This window comes from Triticum aestivum, chromosome 4B (genome assembly GCF_018294505.1).
Source record: "Triticum aestivum cultivar Chinese Spring chromosome 4B, IWGSC CS RefSeq v2.1, whole genome shotgun sequence".
Classification (NCBI taxonomy): Eukaryota; Viridiplantae; Streptophyta; class Magnoliopsida; order Poales; family Poaceae; genus Triticum; species Triticum aestivum.
In genome coordinates, this window is record NC_057804.1 from 189,074,220 (window position 1) to 189,086,907 (window position 12,688).

A 12,688-nucleotide genomic window follows, 5' to 3' on the forward strand; every position below is an offset into this window, starting at 1 on the left:
GGGTTAGTAGCATTTGCATTATCAATTAAGACCATGTGAGGAAATGTGGCCTTTTCCTTGGTTAGCTTCACTTGGAGTTGAGCATGAGACTCCTTGAGGTTTGCATGAGCACCTTTCAAGACCTTATGGGACTTGTCAAGTACATCAAACTCCTCCTTGAGTCTAGCATGATCAACCCCAAGATTAGCCTTTTCGGAAGTTAGAACACGAGACACAACAAGAGCATGATCAAGATCTTTCTTTAATTTGGCATGGTCATCGTTGTGTGACTCCTCAAGAGCCAAACGATGCCCACGCTCTTCCTCAAGAGCATTAGAGAGATCCGATATATCATCGGCATAGTCACGACTATGACCTTCCATCTTAGAGATGGTTTCTTCGTGAGCCTCGATCATGTCATTGGCTTCACCAAGTTGTTCCAAGAGAGCAACGAAGTGCTTCTTGGATTTGCCCTTGAGCTTACTCATGAAGGACTCAAATTCATTTACCTCCTCATTAGGCCCCTTACAATCATCAAAGCCATCCGTTGAAGAAGGATTAGGAATAATGGTGGTTTTGATGTTGGGGGTTACCTTGTTGGTGGCCTTAGCCATGAGGCACTTGGCGGTTATGTTCTCGTTAGGTGAATCGAAGAGAGACACCCGAGGAGTTGTGGCAATGGCAACGGATGCCATGGCCATTGCTTCACTATCTTCATCATCATCATCATCATCATCACGGTATTCTTCTTGAACCACCAACCCGCGAGTAGGAGTCTTCTTGGTGAAGTTGTTCTTGTTGGGGAAGGACTTGGCCTTGTCTTTTCGGATAAATTTGCCACCATTGTCTTCCCGCTTCTCGTAAGGACAATCCGCAACGAAATGGCTCACATTGCCACAGTTGAAACAAGTTCTAACTCGTTGCTTGCCCTTGAGTCCACTTGAAATGTTCTTGTTGAAGTTGGGTCTTGTATTCTTCTTGCTCCAAAATTGTCTTGAGGCAAGAGCCATGTCCTCATGATAATCATATTTCGTGTCTTCGGGGTTGCTCTCCTCATCTTCTTCTTCTTCCTCTTCTTCCACACTGACCTTGTCCTTCAAGGCAAGGTTGGGCTTCTTTTCCCTTTGAGAACGGAGCACTGCATTGTCGGCGGTCTTGTCCAAGATGCTCATTGCAACGAACTCATCCAACACTTCACTTGAGGTCATGGAGTGGAAGTACGGTCTTTGACGAATGATGGAGGACATGGCCTTGTTGTAGGGCATCATGGCCTTGAGGAACTTGCGCTTGATCCAATTGTCATCCGTGTCCTTGCTCCCATGATCTCAGAGTGCGACCGTGAGTTTGGTCACTCGTCGAAAGAGCTCTCGAGGTTCTTCATCTTCTTTCATTGCAAACTCATCGGATTCATCTTGCACCACTTCATAGTTGGAGCGTTGAATGCTAGCACTTCCTCGATAGAGAGACACAACACATTTCCATGTGTCTTTAGCCATGGCATGAGGATGAAGATGAGAGAGATCTTCAGGAAGGATTGCATCTTGGATGATGAAGAGAGGACTCTCATTGAATTGATTATCCATGGCTTCTCGAGGGGTGAAGTTGCTTGGGTCATGTGGATAGAAACCTTCTTCTATAATTCTCTAAAGATTAGTATTCACATGTTTTAAATGACGCTTAAAACGATAAACCCAAGCATTAAAATCCTCATTTTTCACAATCTTAGGAGGAGGACCGGCATGATTTAAATGAGTAGTGGGAATCGGTCCACCATAAGTAGGAGGTTCCACATGGGCAAAGATGCCGGAGCCATTTCTACCACTAGTAGAAGGACCTTTTCACTATTAGCTTCCCCCTTGTCGGAGGTGGCATCCGTCACCTTGTTAGTGGGATCACTCACTTTCGTCGGCGAGGTGGATAGTTTAAGTCCTTCTAGGAATTCAGAAAACATGCTTTTAACCTCGGCCATCATGGAGGTTTTCAATGTGTCTAAAGCCACATTGAATTCCTCACGTGAGACCGAGGTTCCCCCATCGGCTGTAGACGAGATAGGATTCACACCGGAGTGCTCCTCCGCACCATCGTTGGTGTCAACCATACTCTTCGGACGGCAAAGTCCTTAATAAAGAGACGAGGCTCTGATACCAATTGAAAGGATCGATATGGTTGACTAGAGGGGGGTGAATAGGCAACTAACAATTTTTAAGCTTTTCTTTAACAATTTAAACCTTGCAACAAAATAGGTTGTCTAGATATGTAACTACGTGGACAACCTATATGATGCAATGACAACTAGCACACAAGCAAGCAATAGATACAACACAAGTAAGCTTGCAAAAGTAAAGGCACGAAATAACCAAGAGTGGAGCCGGTGAAGACGAGGATGTGTTACCGAAGTTCCTTCCTTTTAAAGGGAAGTACGTCTCCGTTAGAGCGCTGTGGAGGCACAATGCTCCCCAAGAAGCCACTAGGGCCACCGTAATCTCCTCGCGCCCTCACACAATGCGAGATGTCGTGATTCCACTATTGGTACCCTTGAAGGCGGCGACCGAACCTTTACAAACAAGATTGGGGCTATCTCCACAACACTTGGAGGCTCCCAACAACACCACGAAGCTTCACCACAATGGAGTATGGCTTCGAGGTGACCTCAACCGTCTAGGGTGCTCAAACACCCAAGAGTAACAAGATCCGCTAGGGATTAGTGGGGGGAATCAAATTTCTCTTGGTGGAAGTGTAGATCGGGGCCTTCTCAACCAATCCCGAGAAAATCAACAAGTTTGATTGGCCAGGGAGAGAGATCAGGCGAAAATGGAGCTTGGAGCAACAATGGAGCTTTTGGGGGAAGAGGTAGGTCAACTTTGGGGAAGAAGACACCTTTATATAGTGGGGGAAACAATCCAACCGTTACCCCCCCCCCCAAACAGCCACGCACAGAGCGGTACTACTGCTTGGGCAGGGCGGTACTACCGCTGATAAGCGGTACTACCGCTCCCTTCTAGCGGTACTACCGTGCTGACGAGGAATGCAGGGTCCTGGCCCCAGAGCGGTACTACCGCGGAAGTATAGGAGGTACTACCGCTTGGAGCGGTACTACCGCCCCCTACTGCCGCTACTAGTACCGTAAAACCCGACATGAAAAACAATAGTCGAGAATCGAGGCGGTAGTAGCCTGGAACCACTGCGGTACTACGGCCGAAGTTCGCAAGCAGTACTACTGCTCGGGGAGCGGTACTACCGCTTGACGAGCTTCGGCGGTACTAGCGCTGAGGACCGCGGTACTACCGCTGGGACAGGACAGGCAGGCACAGATTAGGAAAGATAGCTCCAATGAAGCGGAAAGAAGCATCGGGTGTGATAAGGATGTGTACGTGTTGATTCCACCCTATCCTTCCCAAAGCGGATCCCCTCTTGATAGTACAGTGACTCCTACGAAACTAGACCACCAGCAAAGAAACGAAGGAGCTACACCGTCTTGAATAAAACACCGAGGGGAAGTAATCGTCTCGTGCCAAGGATGAATCTCTGAAAGAACTCAACGCACACGATTAGTTCGCAAAAGCATTGTCATCAATCACCAAAACATCTTGGGGATAAATATGCCCTTACAGTGATCATAATGATAACTTACAGGTTCATTGGAAAGTTTGACAACTGGACAGATAGCTCGAGAGTGTGATTTGCTCCTCCAACGATGGAGAGATATTCTTAGGGCCCTCTTGGTGTGATGCATTGATCATCATCTAGCCAGACACACGTGACTGCATCACGGGTCTGTCATAGACAAAGAGAAAGAAGAACAAAACCGATGACGAGGATTTTTATGAGTCCTAATTATGTGATTATTTTGCTAATATTTTTGTGCCTACTCGGTAGGCTTCATGGAATTTTATCGCGTTTCCGCACTTCTTTTTGTCATTTTCCTCAGATAAAGCTTTTTAAACCAAATATTATTATACATAAGAAATCTCATAAAATGGTAGTGGAATTACGCAATTAAAGTGATAATCACCTACCATAAGAGAAAGAAGTAAAATGGGCAAAGAAGCAGTCGCCACGGAGATCCAGAGCAAAAGACGATGTTCCATACGGCCGCACCCGCCCGTATGTGCGGTCGTATGGAGTGCAATCGCCGCCGCCAACTCAACTATATTCGCCTTGTGAAGACGGATCATGGATCAAATGCCTTAGAGACACCAGAAACTCATCCAAAAGCAGGAACCCTAGCCGCCGAAGTGATCCAGAGGGAGGAACCAGCAAGAGTAGGTTGTCGCCTCCACCATACTCATCAATAAGGCTTCAACACCATCCCACTATCATCATCCACCTTCCCCCCTATTGTAATATCAAGAACCCTAGAGGAATAACTTGTGTATTACATGTGCGATTCATTCATGATTTCCATCTTTGGTGGTGTGATGTTCGTGCCTTCATGAGTGAGTAGTTCTTTTAGTTCTTGGGGACATGGAGGAACCCTAGTGTGCGGTAGATCGACTGATATTAGGATCTGATATCCTCTTTGCATGTTTATGTTAATAATCTTCTTGACGTTTGGTGAAGTCAACCATCCAACGTATGCCAATTTCAGACAGAAGGTTATTACTGTTGGCGAACCATGTAATTGGCGAGGTGGGTGAGTGATAGACCCCATTTCCCTTCGTAGCATATCATTCCAACAGGGGGTAAAACAGAAACCACCTTGGCTATGTTCATGGGGACATCTTTCCCCTTAATTACCATTAGATAACCATAGTGGGGAAGAACGGTGGTGGCGTATGTGATACGGAGCTGCCGCGTGCATGCACGTATCTAAACCGGCTCTGCCCACAAAGAGAAACATGTAAAAGTGGCTTAGGAATCTGAAGTAGCATTGTGTTTAGGCACCGCTATAGAAGCACACTAGTGGGGATTCCGTACTCCCTGGGAACGCTTTAATCCTATCTTTCTCCAACTCTTTAAATCACTATTCTAGTAATTCACTTTTACTTATTTACCTTTGCACCTTCAACATTATGTTTCCTTCACATTACCACTGCTTTGGAGAACTAACAACTTGCAAACACTCTATTCACATCATTGGAGAGACGAAAAGATTGATTCATGTGCTCCCTGTGGGAGCATTATTTGTCAAGCACGGAACATAAATAAGCTAGGCTCAACTAAGTGCACCAACAACTTATGCTAAGCAATATAAATAACTAAGTGATAGCAAGATATATAACATGAAACACTATGGCTATCACGAAAAAGGGCATAACTAAAGGGCCCGGGTAGGAGATAACTGAGGCACACAGAGACAATGATGTATCCCAAAGTTCACACCCTTACGAATGCGAATATCCATTTGAAGCGGTGTGAAGGCACAATGCTCCCTAAAATGCCACTAGGGCCACCGTGATCTCCTCTCGCCTTTGCACAATGCAAGGTGCCATGATTCCAGTAAGGGACCCTTGAGGGCGGTCATCGAACCCGTACAAATGACAAACCTTGGGGGTGGTCACCAACCCTTACAGTTTGCTCGGGGCAATCTCCATAGCCAAATTGGAGACCCGACGCTTGTCCGGAGCTTTATACCACAATGATTGAACCCCGCGACACCACCAGCCGTCTAGGGAGCCCAAGCAACTGAGAGGCACAAGCTCTAGGGTGTCCAAACACCTAAGAGTAATAAGCGTCTCAACTTTCACTTCCACGTATCATCGTGAAGAACTCAAACCGGTGCACCAAATGCAGTGACAAGGGCACACGGAGTGCTCAAGTCCTGGTCTCCCAAATCCCACCACAACAACAAATGTCATGGAGGAATATGAGAGGAAGAACAAAAGAGGAGAACAACAAAGAACTCCAAAATCTAGATCCACAAGGTTCCCCTCACTTACAGGAGAAAATTATTTTATGAAAATATAGATCTATGTATCCTCTCTCTCTCTCTCTCTCTCTCTCTCTCTCTCTCTCTCTCTCTCTCTCTCTCTCTCTTTTCCCTAAAAAAGAATCAAGAATCATAGGAGGAATTGAGAGTTAGCAAACTCCAAGAGGTCAACAATGGTTGGGGGGGCTTGCAAAAGGATTAGGGTTGAAGTTGGAAGAAGGGGGTATAAATACCCCCAAGAAAAAATGTCGTCGTTGCACACAGCCACCATCCCGGGCATCCGGACAAAAGGGGTCCGGGTGCCTGGACACACCTAGAGAAAAGCCTCTTAACCCTGGGCACCCAGACACAAAGGGAAGCAACACGGCACCCGGGTCGGCCGAGAGGAGGCAGCGGCCAGAGAAGTGCGTGAATCGGTAAACTCAAAACGGTCATATTTTTTGCAAACGAATTTCGATTCCAACAAAATCAAGTTTGTTGGAAAGCTAACGGCGAGGGCTAACACAAGCATGATAGGAATTTTAAGAACTAGCAATGGATAAGATAACCATAATATAATGGTGAGAAAACTTCCTCAAATAAGACCGGTAAAATCTCGAACAGCAAAAGCGCAATAGAAGATGCATAGGAAATCGTTTTTCGATGAACTAGAGCTTGTAACGACACAAGCTCTAAAACTTCACAAAGAGAAAAGCCAAACAATAACCAAGAAAGATGATGCCAAGCATGCAAATGTTTGAGCTCTCTACGAACGATACGAACAAGCTACAAACTCGAGAGCCGCCCTTGATAGTACGACTATCAATCCTATAATTCGGTCTACCAACTAACACCATGAGACCGGTAAAATAGAAAACCTATCAAGGACAAACATTTTTCTTGCGCATAATCCACTTGAGCTAGATGATAACAGTCTTGACCTTCTCAAGTTAGACAACCTTTCTTGATTGCGCCGACTCGATGTATACTAGTGAATTGCTCCCCCATACATATAAGATTTTCCTCTTGATACAAGCCCATGAAAAAAAACTAACCCCACCACACAAATAGATCATGGGGTAGTTTCTAGTACCGCGCACACGGGGCACATGCCATCATCCGGGCCATGCTGCTTAAGCATTTCGGTCCTCGAAGGGATGCAATCTCATAGTAGTTGCCACACAAAATTCCAATTGACAGCCACATTATATAGGAATCTTGGTAAGCCATTCCTCTGTTCCAAACAGCAGTGTTGATTATTTTTTTCAATAGGAATTCGATGTTCCAAACGGGGCCTAAGTTCCAAGGAAGAACTAGAGATGCTATGTGGTAATCTCAAATCTCAAGTCACCAAGTTGCTCTTAGGTAGTCCCAAATCGCAAGTCACAAAAGTTCTTCGCTTGTTCAGTCCAAGCATAACGAGGCCTTGTTCATCACGTGAACAAATATTCCATTGCACACATGGCACGTAAAGTGCTACCGAATTGGAGCAATAAATCTGAAGGCTGCACTACACAGCTCTATTAATCCCATTGCTCCAATCCAATGTCGTCCCGGCCAGCCGTCGACCCCGAGTCGTCCCCGGCGGCCCAGCAGGCTCCACTGCTCGGGAATGCAGACGGCCGGACACAGACAACAACCGTCGTAGGCAAGGCCCTGAGCAGCACCGCAGACCTCGCGAAGCACCTCCCCACCGGCGCGGTGCTGGCCTTCGAATTCCTCTCGCCGACCTTCACCGCCGACGGCACCTGCACGGCCGCCAACCGCGCGCTCACGGGCTGCCTCATCGGCGCCTGTGCCCTCTCGTGCTTCCTCCTCTGCTTCACCGACAGCTACCGCGACGAGACGGGCACCGTGCGCTACGGCTTCGTGACGCCCAGCGGCCGCCTGCGACTCATCGACAGCGCCAAGCAGATGCCACCGCGGGACGAGAGATACCGGCTCCGCGCGAGGGACGTGCTGCACGGGGTGCTGTCGTTCGTGGTGTTCCTGGCCGTGGCCATGGTGGACAGCAACGTCGTGGCGTGCTTCTACCCCGTGGAGTCCGCCACGACGAGGCAGCTGCTCGCCGCAGTGCCCATGTCGGCCGGAGCGGCGGGGAGCTTCCTGTTCGCCATGTTCCCGTCCACGCGCCGGGGAATCGGCTTCCCCGTCGCAGGCACGTCATGAATCAATATTGTTTTATTTCGGAAATAATTCGCACACCACCAGAGCCACCGAGAAATTTCCGCTTCAGTTGGTGTTAGTTTCTTCACATTTTCCTCTAAAATTTGTGCTTTGACCTACAACATATTACGAGGTAGTGAGAGCTATGCTTTGTGTTACCTCTTCCGGTCTTAATTCCATTTATTTATTTTTGAAATTCACTCTAATTTTTATTTAACTTTCCCACGTAGGGATTTCGTCCGAAATAACCTGCAAAATGCAGTCAGGTGGTTCATTTAACCACACGTTACACAAATTATTCGTGACACCGTGCCTAGCTAATCGATGCGCAGCCCCGTTCGCTGATCGTCGCACCCACGAAATCTTCCACCGATCCCTGGAGTTCAGGAGCTGCTTGATCTCCTCTATAATCGGTCCATGCGGCGAGAGATCCTTTTCGTGGCTTCTTAGCTTGTCCACAATCACAGAGCAGTCCATCTCAATATGGAGATTTTGTACGTTGAGTTGTGCTGCAAGCTGTGCAGCTCTTTTGCATGCGCCCAGCTCTGCTTTAACCGGATCGTTGCAGCTGGGTAACACCTGGCAAGCTCCTCCCAAGAACGCACCTTCCTGGTTCCTAAACACCACGCCGGCGCCTCCCAACTCTCCTACTATTGATGTAGCCCCGTCCACATTCGCCTTTGTCCATCTGTCATCCGGAGGCTTCCATCTCTCCCGTTGGCCCCCGTGAACCTGCTTGCTCTTTCTTCCATGGATAGATTGCCGCTCTTCCATTAAGTGACAGACCCTTCTCGCTATTGCTTCCGCCTCTTCAATCCTTTGTCCTTCTCTTGCATTGTTTCGCGCCAACCACAATGCATATACTCCCTGGACCTGTACAGCTTTTTCGTCATCGGACGCCTCCGCGAACCAAGACAATAGCCACCTCGATAATGCAGTCTGGGGGCTAGCTGACTCCGGCGGGATCGCCACCGGTACCCCATCTCCGATTGCATAATCTTCCAAAATTTTACTGAGTGAAAACAGCCCCAGAACCTGTGATAATTAGTCTCCTCCCTCCCACACGCAACGCATCGCACTCCCTCCTTTATCTTCCTCCTCTGAAGCTCCACACCCACTGCTAGTCCATTCCGGATGAGCCGCCACATGTGGGTTTTGACCTTCCCCGGAGCGACGGTGTCCCATAAGTTCATCCATGACTTATGGTCCATCACCGTAGATGATGTTTCCGGTCGGCCCGTCTTAAGCCGTTTTTGAGCCATCCACAAATGATATGCCGACCGCACCGTGAAGACTCCATCCTTTGTGAAATTCCAGGCCATATAATCATCCATCATCGGCCCCCCAATCGAGATTTGCATGATATCGGCCACATCGTCAGGAGAAAACATCGAGTGCAGCTTTGCTTGGTCCCATGCAGTGCCTTGCGCGTCAAGAAGGTCACTAACCCGTGTTATTCCGCTAACATAGACTTGGCCCAGTGGTCGTAAACTTCCTTCTCGGGGAATCCAGTTATCATGATGTATTTTCACACGTGCTCCATCCCCAATCCTCCATATGAGCCCATCCAACAGAAGGTTCCTGCCATGTAGAATGCTTTTGAAAGTAAGAGCCTCCCTCTGGACAAGTTGCATTTAGGATAGATCCTTCGGGAAAGTACCGAGCCTTCAGAACCCTCGCACATAGAGAGTTCGGTTCCTGCATCATCCTCCATGCTTGCTTGGCGAGCATAGCTTGGTTAAACGCCTCCGGGCCTCGAAAGCCAAGGCCCCCGTCGGTGTCAAAACCGGCGGATCTCGGGCAGGGGGTCCCGAACTGTGCGTCTAGGCGGATGGTAACAGGAGACAAGGGGCACGATGTTTTACCCAGGTTCGGGCCCTCTTGATGAAGGTAAAACCCTACATCCTTCTTGATTAATATTGATGATGTGTGTTACAAGAGTGGATCTACCACGAGATCAAGGAGGCTAAACCCTAGAAGCTAGCCTATGGTATGATTGTTGTTCGTTCTATGGACTACAGCCATCCGGTTTATATAGACACCGGAGAGGGCTAGGGTTACACAAAGTCGGTTACAAAGGTAGGAGATTTACATATCCGTATCGCCAAGCTTGCCTTCCACGCCAAGGAAAGTCCCATCCGGACACGGGACGAAGTCTTCAATCTTGTATCTTCATAGTCTTGGAGTCCGGCCGATGATGATAGTTCGGCTATCCGGACACCCCCTAGTCCGGAACTCCCTTAGTAGCCCCCGAACCGGGCTTGAGCGACGACGAGTCCGGCGCGTATATTGTCTTCGGCGTTGCAAGGTGGGTTCTCCTTTAAACTTCATGTTCCCGTCGAATAGTGTCCGGCTTCCTTATAAATGTTGCGCTCCTTGGCTTCTACGCCCAATAATGGCCTTCTTCCACGTGTCGTACGAATGCGAAAGGCTGGGGTATTTTTATATTTTACCCCCTAGCCGTGCGAACGAGCCGCCTATAAGAGAGGCGAGGATCTAGATCCAGCTCACACCATCCTCCATCCGCAAGTTCTCATCGAAGCGCCTCTGACAAAAATCCATTCCATCATGGATAGTCGACGCGGCTCCTCCTCTCGCGCTCCCAGCCCTAAGCCAGGAGATTGGGGGAGATGCTCAGTTCCACACAGCGAGCTAGTGGCGCTCCAAACCGAGGGATATCTTCCCCCGGCTTTCATGGTTCCGGTTCGAGCCGGACTAGCCACCTACAAGGGTGGAAAGCAGGCGGAGAGCGTCCCCAACCCCTCCAAAGGGGAGCGGGTATGCTTTGTCCCCTATCTAATAAGGGGACTCGGATTTCCCATACATCCGTTTCTCCGGGGGCTCCTAGAGTTCTACGGACTCCAGCTTCACCACCTCACGCCCGCCTCCATTTTGCACATCGCGGGCTTCGTAGCTCTTTGCGAGCTGTTCTTGGGCATCGAGCCCCATTTTGCGCTGTGGAAGAGATTGTTTTGCCTTGTATCCCGTTCTCATGAGGGGTCGATATATCAAGTGGGCGGAGCCAAAATATGGCGCATCGCCGGGACCGGATATCTATCCGGCACCCCGAAGAAGGCGTCCGAAGACTGGCCTTCGGAATGGTTCTACATGGAGGACGCCCCTCTGCTGGATCCAGTTCGGATCGGCCTCCCGGAGTTCAGCAATGCTCCCTCGAAGAAACGCCTGAGTTGGCGCCCGCGGAGCCTCAACGGGAAGATGATAGGAGCATCCATTATCTGATGGGCCGGATTAGGTTACTGGCCCACTCTGGATTGACCATGATCGGAGTCATGGCCACGTGCATTATGCGAGGGGTGCAGCCACTCCAATATAGGGGCCACCCTATGTGGGATTTCAACGGGGAAGATGACGCCACCCATCATGGCCGCAAAGGGCCAGGCTCGGCAGCCGATCTGGCAAAGATCCTGTCCGGCTTGTACAAGGGAGAGGAGGAGGATTTCCTCTGCACGAATCCGTTGAATGGATTCTCTATGAATAACCCTCGGAGCTGGGTAAGCGGATGTTCATCTACCCGATCCATACTTTCAAAGTCAAGTATCTTACTCTGTGATTTCGACGCAGGAGCTGCGCCGGGACGTGGAGGGCATACGAAGCCTAACTCCACAGCCCGAGGATCCGGGACGATCCCTTGATCCGACCTCCAAAGAGGATCCGAATATAAAGGTGGAGCTGATTGACGGGGTGTTCCACCAACTTAGCATGGACAATGCCCTAGTCGCCATTACGGCTGACTACCCCAGTTTGTTTCCGGCCTCGCAGGTGACTACGACCGAGGTCTTGACACCATCATTTGATCCGCGCTCAATTCTGACCATCCCATACTGATGGTGCATTGCAGGAGATGCCTTTAAGGCGGGAAGCCGAACCCGCGGCGGCCGACCAACAAGGGTCAGTCCGGCCCAGCAGGCGGAAGAGGAGTGCGACGCGAACCGAAACGTCTCCGCAACGGTACGGAGCACCGCTATTTTTTTTAAGGGAAGGATCCCCAGGAGGTATATTAATGCTCATAACTTTTCCAGAAAGAGCGCTCGCCGGACAGTGTCCGGAGAGGTTGCCAATCAAGCCTCCGCCAGCCATGCCCCAACGCGTGGTCTGGAAGGGGAGGCGAATACAAGGCATGAGCCGGACGTTCCTCTGACGGAGGATGCCGACAGGCTGTCCGCCACCCGGTCTGAGGTGGAGAGCGCCATGAATCACAGGCGTCGCCGGACAGTTCTTCGTGACGCGTGTTTCTCCCCGGAGGCGTTAAATGCCTTTGATGCGGGAAACACGCACCTCCGTGCCACTCAAGACGGGTTAACCCGAGCCACGGAGCAGTATGTGAAAGACATACGGGTAAGTAATTTTAATAGTTATATATGCCAGTAGCCCCTGAGACTTAAAATAGTTAAAATAACTGATTTAAGGATCAATTGTTATGCAGGATCTTACGGAGAAGAATACCCATCTGTCCCAGGAGCTCCAAGAGTGCAAGGCCCAACTTGAGGCCGCACTGGCCGCCACAGGGGGAGCCACAGAGACCCCCACTGGTAAGACGTACTTTGAAAAGATAATTAATTAACAAAGTGCGGTGTGAATCTGACAATAATATTGCAGAGGGCGCCGGACTAGATCCGGACAAGCAACCGTTACTGCGTCAGCTAAAGGCCAGCGAGAGAGTGCTTATGAAGGTGC

The 12,688-nt window shown here is 49.4% G+C and overlaps 1 protein-coding gene across 1 annotated transcript; it reads left to right on the forward strand.

The window, feature by feature from the left end:
* The first annotated feature begins 7,246 nt into the window (after positions 1-7,246).
* Positions 7,247-8,151, forward strand: LOC123094710 (protein DMP6-like). Its single transcript, XM_044516647.1, has one exon. It carries the CDS (start codon positions 7,373-7,375, stop codon positions 7,994-7,996), a length of 624 nt encoding a protein of 207 aa, XP_044372582.1. The 5' UTR covers positions 7,247-7,372; the 3' UTR covers positions 7,997-8,151.
* Positions 8,152-12,688: the final 4,537 nt, after the last annotated feature.

Coding starts and splice junctions, on each gene's coding strand:
- LOC123094710 (XM_044516647.1), top strand. CDS start 7,373: ATGTCGTCCCGGCCAGCCGTCGACCCCGAGTCGTCCCCGGCGGCCCAG.